The sequence below is a fragment of the Apodemus sylvaticus genome, chromosome 20 (assembly GCF_947179515.1).
Source record: "Apodemus sylvaticus chromosome 20, mApoSyl1.1, whole genome shotgun sequence".
NCBI classification, from domain to species: domain Eukaryota; kingdom Metazoa; phylum Chordata; class Mammalia; order Rodentia; family Muridae; genus Apodemus; species Apodemus sylvaticus.
The window spans coordinates 41,584,680-41,608,712 of record NC_067491.1 but is presented as its reverse complement, the minus strand read 5'-3'; the positions used below and the strand labels follow the sequence as shown (position 1 = coordinate 41,608,712).

Here is a 24,033-nt window from a genome sequence, read left to right as displayed (position 1 = left end):
ACTTAAATCTGGCCCAGAGGCGCTTGTGAATCAGGTCTCTGGTGTGTGGGCCCTTTGCTTTGTCTGTTGTAGATATTAGTGGTTCTGCTAGCATCCTTCCAAGTGATCAGGAATGTTCTACGTTAAATTTGTGGATCTGTGGATTTGGAAAGCCTGCATTTTATCCAACCCTCCCTGTGATCCATGACACTTCGAAAAGTTCTGAATCAGTCCTTGAAATTTTCATAACACGAAGTCATGATGAGCAATGTCCTTGCCCCTGAACACATTTTCCTCATGTTGGTCAATTCTCTTGGTTCCTTTCTTCGAAATGAATATATAATTTGTAAGAACGTATACTTGATATGCACACTTAAAAAAAACAAAACAAACCAAATCAAAACAAAAGACAGGGTCTCATGTAGACCTGGCTAGCCTCATACTTGCTATGTAGCCAAGGTTGGCCTTGAAAACATGATCCTCTTGCCTCTACTAATCAGGGGCTAAGACACAGGTGGGAGCTGCCACACTGCGCCCAGATGACACTTATTAGAATGCTCATTGTCTCTTTTCTGTTGAGCTAGTCCACACTTAAGGTATTGCGATGGAGAGCCCACATTCCTCTAGAATCCTGGAAATTGTTCTTCTTTCTCCACTTTTCCTTTCTTTATCTCTTCTTAGCATTTAACAACATTTTTGAGATAACTGTCAACACATTTATTGCGGGTCTGACAAGTGTTTTCAGTTAAGAATAACAAGCAATGTAAGAAAAAGCAAAGTTGTGTCTTGCATAGCCCAAGTGTCTAGCTGCCATGTATGGAGTTGGCTGTCCTATCAACGGAGCAACAAACCAGTTACAAAGCAATCAGGGAAGCACCCAGCAAATGCTTTTGAAATTCATAATCAGGCACGGATTAGCTCTGCCTTGACTTAATATATTGACTCAGAGGTTAATAGTAAATACTGTCTTTCTCTTCCTTTTTCTTGGCCTGTAGGCTAATGTTTGGGCTGAGAGCCTTAGCCTGTTATGATTCCCTGTCGTTCCTTTAATAAAAAGAACAGTTGGGAGGAGCGACTTCATCAGAAGCATCATCTGTGAGAACTGAAGGAGGCTCCAACAATATTTGAAAGCTCACAGTTGGTTTTCTAAAGCTGATGACTGTTCCCATGTCGTCTGCCACTTCCAGTAACTGGCCAAAATAATAATTTTAATACCTCCCAAGTGGATTATGCTAACCTCAACTCAGTTCCTTTAGAGAGATAGAAACTTCTATGTCTCCAGCTCGGTCATTATAAATAATATCTACATGTGCCCCCCCCCAGCTCTAATTGGCCCCATCTGTAGTGCTGACGATTTATAATAACTGAATGGTATCTATAAAGCAGTTAACTTTCTGGAAAATATTCAAAGGCACACACTGAATGCTGCAATACAAAATTGCTCTCGACTCAACGTTTGCCAATTTCCTCGGATGTGTAAGCAGAACTGTATTTTCAGAGAAGTTACAGAAGTCCCAGGCTGCAGTGCTATTTAATCTCCTTCCATAAACACCAGCCCTGAGCTACAATTAGCTGCTTGTGGTTGCTTCTAAATTGCTCCCTGTACGATATTTCATAACCTTATGGTTCCCCTGCACACCATACTCTGAAGAATGAAGGTGTGAAATCACCTAGGACCCAGGCACTCTCGGTTTTGTATTGCTGCCCCAGACTGGGATGTTCTTAAACAGTCCATTCCCTGGCCCGGTCTTTCAAGCCCTGTGAGAACATCTTAAGGGGCACACCTTCAGCTCCTGTAGGCAGTGGCTGTTAGCTGGGTTGCATCCCCCAAAAGGCAGCAGAGACAGAGGACCCTTGACACTTGATGCGCGTGCAGTGGCAGTACCAAAGGGCAGAATTGGGGGGGGGGGTGTCCTAACCCAGACCGTGGGATTCGCAGAGAATGGGTGCCGTGGAGTGGTGGTGGGGGAGGGGAGAAGGCTTATTTTGCTGGGTGATTTTTTGGAAAGTAGTGGCTCGCCTGTTTCGCGGGTTTTTAAGCCCCTTGGCGTGCCCTGACCTGATCCGGAGGGAGTCAACCGCTCTCAGGAATGTTCCTGGAGAAGGTGAGAGACTGTTTCCCAGGCGAGGCCCTTGGGTGCTGGAGGGCACCCACGAGGTCAGGCGGGGAGATGCGCGCAGCGGGGGCGGCAGAGACCCCCCCTCCCTGGGCGGCGGCGGCGACAACGACCGGACCCGCGCGTCTGCACCGCCCGGGCTGTCAAGCGCGGGGGGCGGGCGGGAGGAAGGGGTGGAGGTGCGAGGGGAGGAGGAGGGCTGGCACCGGAGCGCCGCGGTGTCGGTGCAATAAAAATGCATCCCATGGAACTGCCCATGGAGAAGGACGGGACCGAGCCTCGGCGGCCACAGGAGGTGGGAAAAGCGGAGGAGGACAGCCGGGAGGCGGCGGCGGCCGGGAAGTGAAAGGTCTCGCAAAGTTCAGCGTCGGCTGCGGGCGCCGAGCCCCGGGCGAGCGGCGCACCCGCCCTCAGGGCCGCTCAGCCGGCAGCGGCCAGGCCGGCTATGATCCCCGGGCTCCCGCCGCTGCTGAGCTGCCCGGGCCCCGCCAGGCCGGTGCGCGACGGTCACCCCGCCGCCTGGCGCGGCCCCGGCCCGCGGCTCTGCGCCCACGGTGCCCACTGAGAGAGTCTGGCGCCCCGGGAGGAGGAAGAACCCCAGAGCCCCGGGTGCTCCCGAGGACCGCTGCCGCTTCATCCCACCGGCTCCCGCAGCTGCCCGGCCATGGGGAGCTGCGCACGGCTGCTGCTGCTCTGGGGCTGCTCCGTGGTGGCCGCAGGTGGGTGGTGACGCGGCCGGACCCCCACCCCGCTTCCCTAGCTCCTGCCCTTCCACCCAAGCTCGGGGGCTGGGGGATATAGGGGATCCAGGACAGGGAGCCCAGAGCTCGGCTACTAAGGATGAAGCCAGTGGCCATGTTCCGTCTCCTTTGCCCGCGACTTCGCAGTTTCAAACACTATTGATTTTTTTTTTCCTGCAACTGAGATACACATGTCCTTGAATAACCAGAGATATCCTGGGTACGCCCTGCAGAAGATACAGAGAGATCAGTGTTTCTTTCTGGGTTTGGCTTGGGTGGAAAAAAACTGCCTCTGCACTTGGCGAGGGGGAACAAAGGACCCAGCTCGCCATCCCCGGGCTCTCCAGGGCCTGAGGAGTGACTTGAGGAGGGGTGGCCCAGAGACCCTGGGCGTGTGTGGGCCGAGACCGCTCTCTCTTTTAGAGCGATCGCCACCTTCCCGGATCTCATTCTAGTGTACTAGAGAAGCAGGTAGGGCCACCTGGGGTGAGGGTGAGCGCCCTCTTCCCGGGGCGTTGGCTGCAACGCAGTAGAACTCGGAACTGGGACCATGGGGGGTGATCACTCAGGTGGTGATTGCCCGGAGCTGGCTGACTGCCCCTGGGGAATCGGTACCCAGGCCGAAGCTCTGCAGGAGGTCGGAGGCGGGTCTGTTCTTTGGCTCAGTAACTGAACTACCGGCAACCTCCCGCTCCGGTCCTGTCTGTCTTGGACTGCCCCCAGGCCACCGTTTCCAGGCTTGCTGTGCCTGAGTCCCGGGAAGCCTCTTTCTCTATTTCCCCCCTCCCTTCTCGCAGGCCACCTGGTTTTCAACTGGGTTAAGTACAGCACAGTACTGGGGAAAAATTGTGAGGGTCTGATTTTGTTTCCCCCCTCCCCCCTCAGATGGACTTGACTTGCTCCAGAAAGGGGAGTGTGGCTTAGAGGAACCGACTGGAAGGTTCCAAGCACTGTGGCAGGCTTCTCTTCAGTTTGGCTGCTTTCATTCTTTTCCCAGAGCTGCAGGCAACCAAGTCCAGGCTTAAGAAGCTGCGTCCTCCTCCATCAGGGTGCAGTCCGTGTTTGCACTGATAACTATTTATCAAATGATTAGTGGGTGGAAACTTTAAAATTAGTCATTATCCCCCGCCCCCAGGATCTGTCAAACATCCCCCTGTATCTCACTTGAATTCTTCCTGGTCACACTTTGTATTGTGTCCTACAAGTTCACACTCCTCCCTATTTTTCATAAACTTTTCTTTTTTCAAGCCATGCTATGAAAAACAAAATAAAACCAAACCCAAAACACCAAACAAAAACCCCAGCAATCAAGCGGATGTAAATAAAGATCACAAGGGGAATATTGCCAGTCAGAGATACTTGTATAGGCAGTATGCGACTTTCCCTTGAAACGCTTCACAGGTGAGTCATAGGACACCATGTTTGTGTGTTTCTGGCCACAGGCAGTTGCTGTGCAGGTTAATCAGAACAATGGTAAACAGTCCCGGCTTGGTGCACATTTTCATTTGACTTATAAAAAAAAAGAAAAGAAAAGAAAAAGAATGCCCGAGGAAACCACTTATTTTGGTCACAAGCCTGTGTGAGGTGGTGATTGTCAGTGTGTGAAATCTCTCCTTTGCAGCCAAAGCTGTCATTTTGCTCCATCCAGTGCCCCTGTGATAACAGTTCAGAGGTTCTGTCTCTTAAACAGAAACACCCAATTAGCCAGAATTTGGGGGTTGGTTTTCCTTTTCCTTCTTTCCCTCTGTGTTTTAATTTTTCTTAAATGGACAATTCTTTGCTTAAGGTATTCATAATTAACACGACAAACCTGAATTAAAGGATCATGACAGGTAGTGAGAATGTGGATAAGTGGGTGCTGTTTCACACTCTTAAGTGCTTTTCAAGAATTAAGGTGGGCTGGGAGATTGGGAGGCAGGGCATGTTTCTTTAAAAGGTGTTTCGTTCATGACAGTTGTTAGAGGTGCTGTTTGGTGTGCCAGACTGGCAACATTCTCCAGCTAAGCAAACAGATAAGTACTCTACACCACAGCCTGTCGTAGGACGAAGCCCTTAAGAGGCCAAAAGCAGGTGCAACACGCTTTCTTGTTTGGTATTTTGAAGGGTTGGGGTCCCCCCCACCCCATAGTTATATTTAGTTAATATTAGGCATGGATATCACACATTTGAGAACCAATGATTTCTAGTTGTGCCACCTGAAAGAGGTCCTACTATATATTTATTAACTGTCTTATGTTGATTTTTCCCCTTTACTGGACGGACACACACACACACAGCATGAGAGAGATGGGAAGATCACTAGCTCAGTTACTAAAATGTTAGCCACACAACCATGAAGCACCAAATTCAGTCCTTACCAACCACAGCAAACACTTAACCTGACATCAGAAAGGCAAAGGCCAGTAGATCGTAGATCTCATGGGCTAACCAGTCTAACCTACTTGTTCCAGGCCAGTAAGAGACCCTGTCTCAAAAGCACAAGGTAGAAGCACAAGGAGAGATGGCTCAGTGGTTAAGATCACTTGCTGTTTTTGCAGAGGTCAGGGGTTCTGTTCTCACCATTGAAGTCTTCTAACCATATGTATTTCTAGTGTCAGGGGATATAGTACCCTCTTCTTGCTTCTTCATGTACCTGCACATAGATGGTGCATATGTGCATGCACACACACATACACACACACACACACACAGAGAGAGAGAGAGAGAGAGAGAGAGAGAGAGAAAGAGAAAGAGAGAGAGAAATCTAAAAGCAACCAGGTAGAGAGAGAGAAAAAAATCTAAAAGCAACCAGGTAGATGGAACCTGGCTTCCTCATGCACATGTGCACACTCATTCATTCATTTGCACTCATGAACACACCATCATCTATCAAGCGCGCGCACACACACACACACACACACACACACACTTGTATACCCGAACCGCTGTGAATGCATGATAGCGTTCATGATCCCGTTTGCTAGATTCTTCTCTTTATAGAAAGGCCCAAGGTCTTTGGAGGATGCCTTGACTGTTATGGCCGTACCTGCTACACAGAAGAGCACTTCCATTTCCCATGGGTTTGTCTTGAGTGACACATGTTTTCCCCTCTTCAGGATTGAACGGGGTAGCTGGAGCAAATTCCCGCTGTGAGAAGGCCTGCAACCCTCGCATGGGAAACTTGGCTTTGGGAAGAAAACTCCGGGCAGACACGATGTGTGGCCAGAACGCCACCGAACTGTTCTGCTTCTACAGTGAGAATGCAGATCTCACTTGCCGGCAGCCCAAGTGTGATAAATGCAATGCCGCGCACCCTCACCTGGCCCACCCGCCCTCTGCCATGGCGGACTCGTCCTTCAGGTTTCCCCGGACATGGTGGCAGTCTGCAGAGGAAGTGCACAGAGAAAAGATCCAGCTAGACCTGGAAGCAGAATTCTACTTCACTCACCTAATCATGGTGTTTAAGTCCCCCAGGCCTGCAGCCATGGTGCTGGACCGTTCCCAGGACTTCGGGAAGACCTGGAAGCCTTACAAGTACTTTGCAACAAACTGCTCAGCTATGTTTGGCCTGGAAGATGATGTTGTCAAGAAAGGAGCTATTTGCACGTCTAGATACTCAAATCCTTTCCCGTGCACCGGAGGAGAGGTAAGGGCGCCCGCTTAACTCTACACCATAAGGAAAATGAGGTAGAAAAATGTTACCAGCCCACATTTTTTTAAAAAGCATGAGCTTGTAGCAACATGACTGAAATTAGAATTTTTCATGAGCTTCGTCATAAATTATTCCTCACTCTAGGACATGGATGTGTGGCTGTTCTTAAGCAGATTGCCCACTGACTGGATTTCAGTCAAAATTCTAAGATTCTTGGGGTTTATTTTTTTGTTTGTTTGTTTGTTTATGGAAAGATGCAAACTGTCACTCCACTCAGGATGTTTAAAGGCTGCTGGTCCCTCCAGCTAGCAGTGACTGGGACAGCTTGCTCATGAAGCACAGACTGGTATCTTCCTGATATCTGTAACGTAAAGTAGTAAATAAGAGCAAAGCCAAGAAGAAAAACCAAGCTCATCAAAAGGCCCCGAGAGAAGGGCAGAGGAGATGACTTGCTTGGTGAAGTGCTTCCCTCGAAGGCAATGACAATCGTAGGTTAGAACTCCCACAGAAAAAGTGGGTGTGAGGGTGTGTGCTTGCAACCTCAGTGCTGGGGAGGGAGAGACCAGAGGACTGGCAGGGTTTGGAGGGTGGTAGCCACTCTAACCAAACCAGTGAGCCATGGGTTCAGGAAGAAAACCTGTCTCAAAGAGCAAGGCCGAGTGCCTGAGATACAAACATGAGGATTTGAGTTCAGATCCTTGATACCTCTGTAAAAAGCATGATGGATCCCCAGCCCTGCTGGTCTCACCTAATCTAGCCAGTTAACAGCTCCGGTTTTAGTGAGAGGTACTATCTCCAAAGATAAGGCTAAGACTCATAGTGAAAGACACTTGATGTCAACCTCTGGCATGTGTATATACACACAGGCACACACACATGCTGCGCATGCATTACACACATGTACACACATGCTACACTTGCATTACATACATGCTACACATGCGCACAAATAAAGTATAGAAGTGATTTAGAAAGATGCCCGCTATCAATCAGCCTCTGCCCTCTATAGAAGTTATACACACATGTACATACATATACATACCACATAGTCACACAGGTATACTATACACACACACATATACATACACACAAATAATATAGAAGAGTTGTAAGGGACAATGCTAGCCATCAACCTCTGGTCTCCATACACATGTACATAAATTCATACATGTACAAACACACACACACACACAGAGAGAGAGAGAGAGAGAGAGAGAGAGAGAGAGAGAGAGAGAGAGAGAGAGAGAGAAGAGATTGCATCTTGGTATTAAAATGCCAAGAATGTATACCAAGCAAAGGAAGATAATTCCTTTTAACACAAAGGATGATGTGAGGCTCACATACGCATGAATTGTAGTTAGCAACCTAGGTCTATCTTCTTTTCTTGTGCCCAAAGTCAGGCCACGGTCATTCTGTTCATCAGTCTTGCCAAGCTACAGGTCCAATTTTTTATATTTTCCCTGGTTTCATATTTTCCTTCCCCTGAGGGTGCGGAACAGGTCTATAGGCATAAATTTTTTGCAACCTACTTTTAATAAGGATTCAAACTCACCTCTAGCCCACCACCCAGCAGAGGTAGTGGAAGAGAGCGTTACTAGGATGTGGGGGAAGTGGACCTGTTTAGAAATAGTTCTGTGTGTGTGTGGGGGGGGGGGGGGGAGGGTGAGCTTCATCTTCTTCAGCAGCAGCTCAGTCCTGTGGCAAACACCAAATACAGCTCACCAGCTGCAGACCAGTCCTCAAGGCAGGCAGACACCACACAGGAACCAGCAGCTACACTCCAGTCCTCAAGGCAAGCAGACACCACACAGGAACCAGCAGCTACACTCCAGTCCTCAAGGCAGGCAGACACCAGACACAAACCAGCAACTGTAGTTCAATCCTGAAGAAACTAGTAGGTTTGCCAACTGGCCTGGGGGTAAGGTCACTGAAGTAACAAGCTGCCGCAGGAACCTCACGAGCAGTTCTTGGGAGAGTTTCTCTCAATGGCAGTGTTATTGAACTCAACAAGGTATGTAAGGTGAACCAATACACTCTTGTCTTTAGCAAAGAATAGCGAGGCAGAGCAAACCAAACCAAGGTTCAGTGTCTCCCACTGTCTGTGGAGTCATATTTACACTCCATCACCAAGTGTTTGCTATATCCAAACATCCTTTCACCCGTGTCTGCTTCAGGAAAACAGTCTCTCATGTGTTTGCTTTAGCAAAACCTCCTTTCACCTGTGTGCCCCAGCAAAACAACATCTGACATAACTAACCTTCCAACGAAGCTAGACGTTTCTACTTCACAGGTCTTTTTAGCTTTCAAAGAGGCAGCCAGGCAGATTCTCCCTAGGTATATGAACACAAAGGACTAGATGAAAGCAGCCTAAGAGACACAAATGCTTTCTTTTTTTTTTTTAATTTTTTTTATTCGATATAATTTATTTACATTTCAAATGATTTCCCCCTTTCTAGCCCCCCCCTCCCCGAAAGTCCCGTAAGCCCCCTTCTTTTCCCCTGTCCTCCCTCCCACCCCTTCCCACTTCCCTGTTCTGGTTTTGCCGAATACTGTTTCACTGAGTCTTTCCAGAACCAGGGGCCACTCCTCCTTTCTTCTTGTATCTCATTTGATGTGTGGATTATGTTTTGGGTATTCCAGTTTTCTAGGTTAATAACCACTTATTAGTGAGTGCATGCCATGATTCACCTTTTGAGTCTGGGTTACCTCACTTAGTATGATGATCCATTTGCCTAAGAATTTCATGAATTCATTGTTTCTAATGGCTGAATAGTACTCCATTGTGTAGATATACCACATTTTTTGCATCCACTCTTCTGTTGAGGGATACCTGGGTTCTTTCCAGCATCTGGCAATTATAAATAGGGCTGCTATGAACATAGTAGAGCATGTATCCTCTAGAGCATAGTAGAGGTGGGGAATCCTCTGGATATATGCCCAGGAGTGGTATAGCAGGATCTTCTGGAAGTGAGGTGCCCAGTTTTCGGAGGAACCGCCAGACTGATTTCCAGAGTGGTTGTACCAATTTGCAACCCCACCAGCAGTGGAGGAGTGTTCCCCTTTCTCCACACCCTCTCCAACACCTGCTGTCTCCTGAGTTTTTAATCTTAGCCATTCGGACTGGTGTAAGATGAAATCTTAGGGTTGTTTTGATTTGCATTTCCCTAATGACTAATGAAGTTGAGCATTTTTTAAGATGCTTCTCCGCCATCCGAAGTTCTTCAGGTGAGAATTCTTTGTTTAACTCTGTACCCCATTTTTTAATAGGGTTGTTCGGTTTTCTGGAGTCTAACTTCTTGAGTTCTTTATATATATTGGATATTAGCCCTCTATCTGATGTAGGATTGGTGAAGATCTTTTCCCAATTTGTTGGTTGCCGATCTGTCCTCTTGATGGTGTCCTTTGCCTTACAGAAACTCTGTAACCTTATGAGGTCCCATTTGTCAATTCTTGCTCTTAGAACATACGCTATTGGTGTTCTGTTCAGAAACTTTCTCCCTGTACCGATGTCCTCAAGGGTCTTCCCCAGTTTCTTTTCTAGTAGCTTCAGAGTGTCTGGCTTTATGTGGAGGTCCTTGATCCATTTGGATTTGAGCTTAGTACAGGAGACAAGGATGGATCAATTCGCATTCTTCTGCATGCTGACCTCCAGTTGAACCAGCACCATTTGTTGAAAAGGCTATCTTTTTTCCATTGGATGTTTTCAGCCTCTTTGTCGAGGATCAAGGGGCCATAGGTGTGTGGGTTCATTTCCGGATCTTCAATCCTGTTCAATTGATCCTCCTGCCTGTCACTGTACCAATACCATGCAGTTTTTAACACTATTGCTCTGTAGTATTGCTTGAGGTCAGGGATACTGATTCCCCCAGATTTTCTTTTGTTGCTGAGAATAGTTTTAGCTATCCTGGGTTTTTTGTTGTTCCAGATGAATTTGATAATTGCTCTTTCTAACTCTGTGAAGAATTGAGTTGGGATTTTGATGGGTATTGCATTGAATCTGTATATTGCTTTTGGCAAAATGGCCATTTTAACTATATTGATTCTACCGATCCATGAGCATGGGAGGTTTTCCCATTTTTTTGAGGTCTTCTTCCATTTCCTTCTTCAGAGTCTTCAAGTTCTTGTCATACAGATCTTTCACATGTTTGGTAAGAGTCACCCCAAGATACTTTATACTGTTTGTGGCTATTGTGAAGGGGGTCATTTCCCTAATTTCTTTCTCAGCCTGCTTATCCTTTGAGTATAGGAAGGCCACTGATTTGCTTGAGTTGATTTTATAACCTGCCACTTTGCTGAAGTTGTTTATCAGCTGTAGGAGCTCTCTAGTGGAGTTTTTTGGGTCACTTAGGTAGACTATCATGTCGTCTGCAAATAATGATAGTTTGACTTCTTCCTTTCCAATTTGTATCCCTTTGACCTCCTTATGTTGTCGAATTGCCCAAGCTAGTACCTCAAGTACAATATTGAAAAGATAAGGAGAAAGGGGGCAGCCTTGTCTGGTCCCTGATTTCAGTGGGATTGCTTCAAGTTTCTCTCCATTTAGTTTGATGCTGGCTACCGGTTTGCTGTATATTGCTTTTACTATGTTTAGGTATGGGCCTTGAATTCCTGTTCTCTCCAAGACTTTAAGCATGAAAGGATGCTGAATTTTGTCAAATGCTTTTTCAGCATCCAATGAAATGACCATGTGGTTTTGTTCTTTGAGTTTGTTTATGTAGTGGATTGTATTGATGGATTTCCGTATATTGAACCAACCCTCCATTCCCGGGATAAAGCCTACTTGATCATGGTGGATGATCGTTTTGATGTGTTCTTGGATTCGGTTGGCAAGAATTTTATTGAGTATTTTTGCATCGATGTTCATAAGGGAAATTGGTCTGAAGTTCTCTTTCTTTGTTGGATCTTTGTGTGGCTTTGGTATCAGCGTAATTGTGGCTTCGTAGAAGGAATTGGGTAGTGTTCCTTCTGTTTCTATTTTGTGGAATAGTTTGAAGAGTATTGGTGTTAACTCTTCTTTGAAGGTCTGGTAGAATTCTGCACTGAAACCATCTGGTCCTGTGCTTTTTTTGGTTGGAAGGCTTTCTATGACTCCTTCTATTTCTTTAGGCTTTATGGGACTGTTTAGATGGTCTAGTTGGTCCTGATTTAATTTTGGTATTTGGTATCTGTCAAGGAAATTGTCCATTTCCTCCAGATTCTCCAGTTGTGTTGAGTACAGGCTCTTGTAGTAGGATCTGATGATTTTTTGGATTTCCTCAGTTTCCGTTGTTATATCTCCCTTTTCATTTCTAAGTTTGTTAATTTGGATACTTTCTCTGTGCCCTTTGGTCAGTCTGGCTAAGGGTTTATTTATCTTGTTGATTTTCTCAAAGAACCAGCTCCTGGTTTTGTTGATTTTTTGTATGGTTCTCTTTGTTGATTTCGGCCCTGAGTTTGATGATTTCCTGCCTTCTACTCCTCCTGGGTGAAATAGCTTCTTTTTGTTCTAGGGCTTTCAGGTGTGTCATTAAGCTGGTAATGTATGCTCTCTCCGTTTTCTTTTTGGAGGCACTCAGGGCTATGAGTTTTCCTCTTAGCACTGCTTTCATTGTGTCCCATAGATTTGGGTATGTTGTGTTTTCATTTTCATTGTGCTAAAAAGTCTTTAATTTCTTTCTTTATTTCTTCCTTGACCAAGGTATCATTGAGTAGAGTATTGTTCAATTTCCACGTGTATGTGGGTTTTCTGTTGTTTCTGTTGCTATTGAAGACCACTTTTACTCCATAGTGATCAGATAGGAGGCATGGGATTAGTTTGATCTTCTTATATTTGTTGAGGTCTGTCTTGTGACCAATTATATGGTCGATTTTGGAGAAGGTACCATGAGGTGCTGAAAAAAAGGTATATTCTTTTGTTTTAGGATAGAATGTTCTATATATATCTGTTAAATCTAATTGGTCCAAAGCTTCAATTAGTTTCATTGTGTCCTTGTTTAGTTTCTGTTTTCCTGATCGGTCCATTGAGGAAAGTGCAGTGTTGAAGTCACCCACAATTATTGTGTTAGGTGCAATGTGTGCTTTGAGTTTTAATAAAGTTTCTTTTACGAAAGAGGGTGCCCTTGCATTTGGAGCATAGATGTTCAGGATCGAGAATTCTTCTTGTTGTATTTTTCCTTTGACCAGCAAGAAGTGTCCCTCAGAGTCTCTTTTGATGACTTTGGGTTGAAAGTCAATTTTATCTGATATTAAAATGGCCACTCCAGCTTGTTTCCTGAGACCATTTGCTTGTAAAATTGTCTTCCAGCCTTTTACTCTAAGGTAGTGTTTGTCTTTGACCCTGAGGTGTGTTTCCTGTAAGCAGCAAAATGTAGGGTCCTGTTTACGTATCCAGTCAGTTAGTCTGTGTCTTTTTATTGGGGCATTAAGTCCATTGATGTTAAGAGATATTAAGGAATAGTGATTGTTACTTCCTATCATTTTTGACGTTATTTTTTAAATTTGATTGCTTAACTTCTTTTGGGTTTGAGGAAAGGTTACTATCTTGCTTTTTCCAGGGTGAAGTTTCCCTCCTTGTATTGGTGTTGTCCTCCTATTATCCTTTTTAGGGCTGGGTTTGTGGATAGATATTGGGTAAACTTGGTTTTGTCGTGAAATATCTTAGTTTCTCCATCTATGGTGATTGAGAGTTTTGCTGGATATAGTAGTTTTGGTTGGCATTTGTGTTCTCTTAGAGTCTGCATGAGATCTGCCCAGGACCTTCTAGCCTTCATAGTCTCAGGTGAAAAGTCTGTTGTGATTCTGATAGGTCTTCCTTTATATGTTACTTGGCCTTTTTCTCTTACTGCCTTTAATATTCTTTCTTTGTTTAGAACATTTGGTGTTTTGATTATTATGTGACGGGAAGTATTTCTGTTCTGGTCCAGTCTGTTTGGAGTTCTGTAGGCTTCTTGTATATTCATGGGCATCTCTCTCTTTAGGTTAGGGAAGTTTTCTTCCATAATTTTATTGAAGATATTTGCTGCCCCTTTAAGTTGTAAATCTTCACTCTCATCTATGCCTATAATCCTTAGGTTTGGTCTTCTCATTGTGGCCTGGATTTCCTGGATATTTTGGGTTACAAGCTTTTTGCATTTTGCATTTTCTTTAACTGTTGAGTCCATGGTTTCTATGGAATCTTCAGCATCTGAGATTCTTTCTTCTATTTCTTGTATTCTGTTGTTGATATTTGCCTCTCTGTCCCCTGATTTCTTCCCAAGGCTTTCTATCTCCAAAGTTGTCTCCCTTTGAGTTTTCTTAGTTGTTTCTACTTCTGATTTTAGATCCTGGATGGTTTTGCTTAGCTCCTTCTCTTGCTTGTTTGTGCTTTCCTGTAATTCTTTAAGAGATTTTTGTGTTTCCTCTTTCATGACCTCAGCCTGTTGACCAAAGTTCTCCTGTATTTCTTTAAGTGATTTTTGTGTTTCCTCCTTGTTGGCTTTTATATTCTCTTGGATTTCTTTCAATGATTTTTGTGTTTCCCTAGAAAGGGCTTCTAACTTTTGATCCATTTTCTCCTGAATTTCTTTAAGTATGTTCTTCATGTGTTCCTGTACCAGCATCATGACCAGTGATTTTAAATCCAAATCTTGTTTTACTGGTGTGATGGGGTATCCAGGACATGCTGGTAGAGGAGAATTGGGTTCAGATGTTGCCATATTGCCTTGATTTCTGTTAGTGACGTTCCTGCGTTTGCCTTTTGCCATCTAGTTCTCACTGGTGTTACTTGGTCTTGTCAGTGCTGGACTCACCAGTGCAAGCTGCCCCTTCCCAGATGGCCTCTGGTGCACAGCTTACACCCTACACTGCCTGTAGACAGGGTGCTGCTGTCTAGGCTGTTCAGATCCCGCAGCAGGCACCTGAAGGCTCCCGCTGGGGCCCGCAGGATTTACCAGAGCACACCGACTTCTCCCAGCTGGCCGCCCGGAAGCCCCCGCTAGCCTCTTGAGGGACCTGGAGATGTGGTGCGGCCGCCCAGGCTGATCTGAAGCGGAGAGAGTTGAGCTGAGGGCTTCTGCCTGAGGCCTTGCCCCAGATTGTGTCTGTGGACCAGATGGAGCCCGTGTGTACCCCCAGGGAGCGCCGACGGTGTATGCTGCTGCGATCTCCCCTGTGTTCCGCTCACTCCGCTGGGCAGCCGATTCCCCAACTGGGCTGGCGCACACAAGGTCAGCCTGGTCGCCCAGGCCCTGAGTCCAGGCAAAAGCCTGGGAGGCCAAGGTCCGAGCAAAGTTCCCCTAGGGCTATGACTGTTAATTGGGTCCGCCAGGTGACCCGGATGGCCGGCGTGCGCGTCCGCGCTCCCTGAAAGCGCCGGGAGAGTCTGCTGTGCCAACAACCTCCTGGGCAGGTTGACACACAGATGGCCCACCAAGCCGCCCAGTTCTTGGGGTCAGTCCTGTGCCTTTTGGGGCCTAGACCCCCGTTTTGTTAGCCTCAGGCTACGCTTGTTAGCAGTCTCTGCCCTCCCGAGCACTCTGGGTCCTGTAGGCAAAATGGCGGCGCGTGCACCGGCCAGGGCAAAAAAACCTCCTGGCTGGGTTGGCACCCCGATGGCCACCCGAACAGCCCAGGGCCTGGGTGCAGGCCAACGCTCGTCGGGCTCAGACCCCTGCAGTGTTGGCCTCGGATTATGTTTGTGTACCTCAGTCTGTCCGATCTCTGGAGTCCGAGATCAAGATGGAGGTGTGTCTCTCCTGACTCGCGGGAGGCCGCGTTCTGAAGTGGCTTCCGTGCAGCGAAAGGCTCCGCACAACCGCAGCTGCTTGCTGCCCGGCTGGTCAGCGAAGGTCAGTGGTCGTGGGCGCAGGGCCTAACTGGACCCTGTGTCGCCTTGGTTCCACTGTTGATGGCCCTTCAGCTGGACCAGCCACTGCTGCACTGCTGCCGCCGCCGCCGCCGCCGCCGCCGCTGACACAAATGCTTTCAATAACTAAATAAAGAAATATTGATTCAGAAACAACAAAGACGGCTGGAGAGATAGCTCAACACTGGCTGCTCTTCCAGAAGTTCCCAGTTTGATCCCTGGCATCTGCTTGGTGGCTTACAACCATCTGTAACATCCGGTACTTAGGGATGCAATGCCATCTTCCGGCTTCCGTGGGTACCAGGAAAACACATGGTGCACACACATATACATGCAGACAAAACACTTGTACACATAAAATAAAAATTAAATTAAAAAATAAAGAAGGAAATGTTGAACTTGAGGAAGGGTGGTGCCAGGGTTTTGATGCTGATTGCTACCACAAATGTAAAGATTGGATACATGACCTGCAGCCCGGTGTTATTTTATGGAATCCCCTGACACCAGGACATTTATTGATGTCTGGAGACATTTTTGCCCTATGAAGATAGTTAAATGGCATTGTGATCTAGTGGGTGGAAACCAGAGACAGAGCTAAGTCCTAGACAATGCACAGGACAGCATTCCCCACTCCTTCCCTAACACAGTTATCTAGCCCAGGATGTCAACACTACCCTGGTTGAGAAATGGGAGCTAGGTGTTGGGCATACGTGCAATGCTCATGACACAAGGCTACACACCCTGAGATAAGCCCATTTGCATTTATATAGCTACTCACAAGCTTCCCAGATGCCAGCACTTAGCAGACATTTATTGAGTCCCTGCTGCGGGTCAAGTGCTATTCTCAGTGTGCCTGGTTCTGACTTTGGATAGGTAGAGGATCTGCTTGCCAGGGGCATGATGCGAGCCTTAGTATGGGAGTTCCTCTTCCTCTTGAGTCCCTCTGACACACAGAGTCCTCCTCACTGCTTATTTCTAGGGCTTCAGCCCCAGAACAGTCCAGAACAGTGCACCTGAAACCAGAGCCAAGAAGGACGTGCTTTGCCGCTGTTTCCGTTTCCCTTGATAATTCTTAAAGCTCACTTAATATTGTAAGCTTTTTAGTACGTTGTCACGATGGACATTCTGAAAAGATATTAGGACAGGAAAGAGAAAGATAAATTAGACTCATTGTTTTCTCATGTAGAGAACACTTTGTGTTGAAAACAACCAAATGGTTTGAACTCTCAAATTGCCTTGGTATTGATGCACAGAGGCTTGTACGGGCTCCCTACAGCTCGGGTACTGGGCCGTGTCTATCTGAAAAGCAGCAAAATCAGTGTGGGAACCCAGATGTCAGGGGCATGCTCACTAACACTCTTACACTGGATAAGTACAATGGCCCCCGCAATGACTCAGAGATGACCAACAGTTACCTGAGCTGTACCCGAAGTGCAAACTGAACTGCTGGATAGCTCAGTCTATCAAGGGCTTGCCTTCCAAGCACAAGGACCTGCTTTTCATCCCAGGACCCACATTAATAAAAAAAGATGCTGGGCACAGTGTTTCATACTTGTAATCCCTGCACTGAGAAGGTAGAGATAGGTAGATCCTGAGGGTTCGCTGACTGGGCAGCCTAGCCTATGTGGTGAGCTCCAGGTCAATGGAACCCCATTAAAAAGAGAGAGAGAGAGAGAGAGAGAGAGAGAGAGAGAGAGAGAGAGAGAGAGAGAGAGAACAATACCTAACCTTGTCCACTGGCATTCACACATTACATGTGTATTTAAACACAACTGTGCACACGCACCTATTCATGGGTAATAATAATCATTGTCACCAACGCTTACATCAAATCTCAAGCAGAGGCTACAGTTTTTGTCAGTTGTTTCAATGGACAAGATAGCTTTTCAATCCACTTTGTAAAGATATTTCAGTTGAGCCTGCCATTTTAGCAGCCTTCTGTTTTAATGGTGAAGAAGCCATGTATATGTATTCAGCTTGGTACCCCACCCCCCACCCCCAGAGCAGTATTTACAACAGTAAGCAACTGCTGGATTTTTCAGTTTACAGGAATAGTGCATTTGGTTTATAGTTCTGGAGGTTGCGAAGTCCAGCATCATGATACCAACATCTGCTCAGCATCCTAACAAAGTAAAGGCCCTCCCGTGTTTTGACAAAACAACTTTGCCAGCCTGGGTCCCTCTATTCTCATAAAACTCCTAGCTCCATCACCCTACTGTAATCCCAAATACTGATTAAAGTCCCTACCACCAAATGCTATTGATGTATGAGCTTAGTTTCCAGCACATGAAATTTTGATGAGCAAAATCAAATAACTACCACTGGGTTGAAGAAAGCCAAACATCTGTAAGCACAGATGCTATCCTTCGCCCTGTGCACAAGCGAGGGGGAAATGAACATGGAGTTCAATCCAATCTGTCTGGCCATGGGCCTTCTTTTTGCATTGCTCCAATTAGGGTCTGCCAGGACTGCAGAGCTCCGCCGCACTCTAAGTGGGAAATAGTCTCGCAATGGAGGGACTGTGTGTTGCCAAAACCCCAGTGGGAGGCACAGACAAGCCTGGGGCTCAGGTGGTGTGATTGCAAGACTCTCTGTCAACCGGGGGCTTAGTCAATTTGACAGAGCAGTAGGACAATGACAACACTGGAGGTGAAGATGAGGGGTTAATTAGGCTCTGTCAGGATGAAAAGATGGCTCCTTACATCACCCCTGGGAACAGAAAATGTAGGAAAGGGAAGAGAGATAGCAAATCATTCTGGTCCCCGAGTCTTCCAGGCTTCCTGGAAGTGGAAATTTGATCGTGTGAACCATTCATCTCTTTGGGAATAACCATTGCTCACTCCCAGTTCCATTGACGAGTTACTAAAAGAATTCAGCACACAATGGGATCACAACCAACGAAATCACATAGTAGGGTCTTTTTTTCCTTCAGAGCATAATGAATATATCACACTCAAAGAGAGAAGAGAAAAGTCTTAGGCACCAGGAAGAGAAGGCAGGAGCAGAAGGAGGTCCCTGGTCTCTTAGTAGTCCTTGACTAGACAATGACACTAACCAGTGTAGGGATTTTGTCAGTCTTCTTTACGGCCATTTCTTTGGCACTAAGGACATAGCTTCGACCCTGCAGATGCTCAATAAATGCATAGCTAGAATGTAAGGAGGGAAAGGTGATATAATAAACTGTGAAAAAATAGAAAAATGCCCCTAAATTGAAAGTAAAGGAGAAATTAGTGCGGCTTAAGAGGGGGATGAGAGGCAGAAGTTCCAGGTGACACAGAGAAGCTAAGTCCTCAGTAAGAAAAGACAAGTTGTAGGAAGGGGCAGTTAGCAAGGATGCTAATGCCCACCCACACAGCCATTTAAATAACTTTTGAGCATTTGTGTGCCAGGACCCATTCTAGATTCTAGAGATATCTCGGTAAACTGGACATAGAATTCCCCTGCCCTCGTGGAAACTTAGATTTTAATGCAGCAGGAAGCAGGTTGGGGTTGGGGAATAGAGAAGGACTAAAATGTGCCATGTACCAGGGTGTGATAGATACTGAGGAGAAAATCAAACAATGTGGGAAGTGGGAAATGGCAACACGGGGGAGCTGTTTGTAAAAATTACAAATTTAAAAATTCTGGAGAGTTTTCAGGAGTGAACAACATCTGTAATTTAGGGTTTCTCTCTCTCTTTCTCTCTTTCTCTCACTCTGTGTGTGTGGGGGGGGTGCATGTGTGTATGTGTTTTTGTGTGTATGCACATGTGTGCACATTTGTGCACATGTGTGCATAGGCCAGACCAGGACATTGGCTGTCTTCCAGCATCACCCCCACCTTGTGTTTTGAGAAAGATTCTCCCACTGAACCTGCAGCTCACTGGTTAGGTCAGAGCCCCGGGAATCCACTTGTCTCCACCCTCCCAGCACTGGGACTCTTAGCTTTACCTGGGCTTTGGGGACTGAACTCAGATTCTCTTGCTTCTGCAGCAAATACATCACCTAGTAAGCCATTCGCCGTCCCTTCCCAACTCCCAGGTCCCATCTCCCTTCACTTCTAGGTGAAGGTAAAATTAAGTTAGATGTTAATCATAATGACACAGAACGGTCAAGATCTACTGTCCCCCTCCCCCCCCCTGCTTTTGCTAATCAATCAAGAAGTATTTCACTAGGATGAGAGTATTTGGAAAAGGAACTTTAATGTCTCCGAGATGGGGAAAGAATACTGCTCATGAGTAATTTGAAGGGTTTAAATGGCTTTCCAACAATTTCCCCACCGGGCCATGTCTTCCTGGCTTGGGTTTCCACTCTGCACACTAAGCTGAAATGCAGCTGGGACCAGTTGAGTAGTGTGAAAGACGTGGGAGCCACAGATGTTCCTTTCGTTTGGAATCCTAGAGCCTACTGGGCGGAAGGTCACCTATGGACTAACTCCTTCAGCAGCCTTGGTCGGTATAGAGTTAGTCCCTGAAATATGTTGTCTAGATGGCATACCCTTTGAGGTCCAAACATTTAGTTTTTGCTTCAGGACATTGAAAAGCTTGGATTCTAATACATAGTGGTCAAAGCCTATAATGCAGAAAAATGGTAAGCTTTTGTAAAAATGGTAAGAGTTTGTGCACGTACTTACACTTATGTAATACTTGGGATGTTTTTCACTTAAAGGATAATACGAACTAATACAACATTTTCTAGTTAACTACTTTTTTGCTCAGTTACTGACATCCGCTCATGCCTGTCTCATCAATAGTAGCAACGATTATGTCACAATGGCGATCTAATATCTATGTAGCCTTCCCATAGGAAAAACCCTGTAAGCACACTGCATCCCATTTTCTTGCAAGAACCCTGTTGAAGCTGGATGTGATGATGCACACTTTCAATCCTAGTCCTGGGGCGGCAGACACGAGGATTTCTATGAGTCCGAGGCTGGTTTGGTGCGCATAGTGAATTCCAGGATAGCCAGGGCTATGGAGAGTCTCTGTCTCAACAAAATAAAAAGAACGCCATTGGTCAGGCATCAACATGAACTGCTTTTTTGTAGACATAAAAATGGGGGCGAGGTGAGTCAGAGAAACCCAGGGTCAATAAATGGTGAGCCAGTCAATATGAGAGCCAAGATGATGAGCTTACTTTGAAGTCATTGATATGATTAGGTTCTAATATAACTTCAAAGTAGAAAAGAAGGTTGTCAAGATGGCTCAGCAGCTGAGGACACTTGTGCCGAGCCAGATGACCTAATCCGATCCCAGGACACATGACGAAGGAGAGAACTGAATCTTGCTAATTGTCCTCTGCCTCCTGCATATGTGCTGTGGCATGTGCTACCCGCAGTTTAAATAAATGGAGAAAATGTTGACGAAGAATGCATTAGACAAAACTAAAGCTAGACTACTCTGTGGTTGTTAAGGATTGTAGAGAATTTGAAAGAGTCTGCATTTTAGACTTTGGGTTAAGAGTGAATGGTTTCTTATATTGGAAAGATACTTATAACAAGTGAAGACTTACTATTACCCCCAGATGATTTAAAACGCTGGTTCTCAACCTTCCTAATGCTGTGACCCTTTAGTACGGTTCCTCATGCTGTAGTAATTATTGTCATAACTGTAATTTTGCTACTGTTATGAATTGTAATATAAATATCCATGTTTTCCCATGTTTTAGGTGACACCTATGAAAGTGTCGTGAAAGTGCAGTTTAACCTACAAAAGTGTTGAGACCGACAGGTTGACAACCACTGTTTAAAACAAGCTCTATAGGAAGGAAGGAGTATATAGTTTTCTCCTATCATTGGATGTGCTTTTTGATTGGCTTGATTTTTGAGAGGAGAGGAGTACCTTTTACCTAGCTAGTAACTACTCACATTTTTCTAAGTTAGTTATAAAATATATTATATTTTATAACTATCACCTTGAAGATCACCCTCAGCTGTAATTGTAGAAAGCCATGTATAGTTATGCACAGCAATTTGATTATATACAGCCTAAGATATTCCTTTCCTTAGGGGTTATAACTAAAAATGTATGATAGTGCCTATTCCAAAAAAAAAAAAATGTGCCTTCAGTTTATACAAAACTCATACAGGGGTTATTGGTTAAAATTATTTAAAGAAACTACAGAAAAAGGGAGCCCAGACATAGATGTCTAGTCAATAAGTGCATGATTGATTGCATAGATTTTGTGTGTGTATGTGTATATGTATGTGTTCATTATGCATGTGTGTGCGTGCACAGACCTGAGGTTTATGTCAGGCATCTTAATCTATGACTCTTATCTTATTTTTTTGAGATATGGTCTCTCATGTAACCAAAAGCTCACTTACTAAGCTGGAGTGTCTGGCTAGCCAGCTCCAGGCCTCTGCCCTTCTCTCCAGGCGCACACACCGCGGTGCTAGCTTTCTGCCACACACACCTTATATGCAGGTGCTCAGGATCCAAACTCAAGACTTCATCCTAGCGAGAGCACTTTGCCTGCTGAGCCGAGCTATCTCCCAGCCAGCCGGCCATCTGAATGGACGTCGCCTCCAACAATATAATAATAATTCCCTGGGTTAACTCTTTTAAAAAATCGGGTTCACAAATTGCTTGTTTTGTATTTGTTCTCTTTGATGATCTAACTTTGCCAACACTTGGTCAAAATAGTCTGGAAACCCGTGAGAAGACAGATTGCAAAATGTCAGAATTTTGCAATGAGTCACTGAGATCCTCAGGCTTAAGGATGAAGAACATACGAGAGGCACCTCCTCCTGGAAGTCAGGTGTGTTCGAGCACATGAGGCGGCTTGAAGAAACAGAGAACCCTCAAAATCAGAATAGGGATTAAGGGTATTAGGTATTGGGGCCTCTGTTAGACTGCGTAGGTGACTGCCCTGACTTGTGGTAGGAGGTGTGTGGGAACCCCGGGACTCTCTCCCTACTGTAACATGCCTCCTATCTCTTTCCCACGGTGTTTGTTAATTGAGGGCCATTGTTCTTTGTATTGTTGTATTCAATCCGTGGCTATCAGCCCCCAAAGCCCTTCCAGCACAGATTTCTATAAGAAGTAGATGTCTTAAGATATATTTGTCGAACTGGAACTGAATTATATGAAAGTAACTACACAGTTATATTTTCTATTTGACTGTGTTGGGGTGTTACACATTTACTAAGTAGTGATCTTTCAAAAATATTCATGGTTGATTTTTTTCTATAAATATTTGAGGGGGAAAACCCTAATTTGCAGAGAAAAATGTTGTTTTGTTTTGGTTGGTTGGTATCTTGTTTTGTTTTGTTTTGCTTGAGACAGGGTTTCTCTGTGTATCCCTGACTGTCCTAGAACTCACTCTGTAGACCAGGCTAGCCTCAAACTAAGAGATCTGCCTTCCTCTGCCTCTCAAGTGCAAGGATTAGTGTTCACTACTTTATTTGTTCGTCCCATTATTTTTGTTTTTTAATCCCTGTACATTTGGACAAGTGTAAAGAAAAATGCTGGGACTGGAGAGATGGCTCAGCGGTTAAGAGTACTGACTGCTCTTCCAGAGGTCCTGAGTTCAATTCCCAGCAACCACATGGTGGCTCACAACCATCTATAATGAGATCTGACACCCGCTTCTGGAGTGTCTGACAGCTACAGTGTACTGATATAAATAAGAAATAAATCTTTAAATTTTTTTAAAAAAAAATGCTAAGCAGGGAGAGGGAAGAGGAGGTAAAGAAAGGAAATGAATGCTTAGGTGTGGGCCTCCAGGAAAAACCATATGAAGAATGCAGAAGAAAGTTTCAAAGGAAAGCAGGCTTGTGCAGGGAAAAGCACCGACCCTGGACCAGTTGGCCTGGTAATTTCAGAAGATGGAGGCAGCTGATGCTGAAGTAGAGAGGTCAAGATGCAGAGAGTGGGTGGGAGCTGAGAGTGAGGTCAGCAGCAGGGGGCGGGGCTTCCCCAGATTAAAGTCACAGGGGGCGGGGCATCCCCAGATTAAAGTCACAAATTAATTTTAGCATTTCCTTATACTAAATAAATAAAGTCTCAATTTGTACCACCAGTTGATCTGATTTACTTAGTTTTTACCCTGAGTGGTTGTTAGGGATTTTAAACAGATGATTGATACCATGTATTTTTAAGATCTGTGTTAAGAAAAGACTAAATAGGGAAATAGGTGAAGATGGAAGTGGGGACCAGCAGGAATGAACTGCAGAAAACCAGCCTAGATCTCTCAGAGACTAGACGGGCAGAGGGTGACAGGGCAGGTGGCAGAAATGGTTGGGTCCTGGGTCTCTTCTTTAGAAAGAGCTAGCACATTTGCTGATAGGTTGGGTAAATGATGAGAGGCAGAGAATCAGACGGACGAACCCACAGATAGACATACAGGGGACCAGAGAGAGACACAGAGAGAAACACAGACAGAGAAAGACAGAAGGGGAAGGGGAGGGAGAGGGAGGGAGGGAAAGGAGGGAAGATTTAAGGGTGCTTATAATGTGTGACCTGAAAGAATACAATACCCATTGCTGAGAAGCAGAAGTCTGAGGGGGAACAGGAGCTCCCCCACTTTGTCATGCTAACTGTGAGGGGTTGGCTTGACATCCAGTGCAGTCACTGAGGAGGATTAGATCACGGAGAAGACAACAGTTTACAGATGATGTTTGAGGCTCTGAAACTTGGTTGAGACCAGCAGGGTCTAAGTAGGATAGAGAATAGGAGGGCCTGGGACATGAGCCCAGGCAGAGACAGCATTGTCTGTGGATGCTGCCATTTCTGAGACACTCTCAGAAACCCTAAGGCATTCACAA

General features: G+C 45.6%; 1 protein-coding gene across 1 annotated transcript in view; it reads left to right on the top strand.

Moving 5' to 3' along the window:
• Positions 1–2,287: 2,287 nt before the first annotated feature.
• Positions 2,288–24,033, top strand: part of Ntn4 (netrin 4) — a 123,700-nt gene continuing 101,954 nt past the window's right edge. Inside the window, exons 1-2 of the mRNA XM_052165503.1 lie at positions 2,288–2,815; positions 5,932–6,461. Of these exons, the coding sequence (XP_052021463.1) occupies positions 2,761–2,815; positions 5,932–6,461 (585 nt within the window). The 5' untranslated portion in view covers positions 2,288–2,760. The remainder of the gene's footprint in view (positions 2,816–5,931; positions 6,462–24,033) is intronic.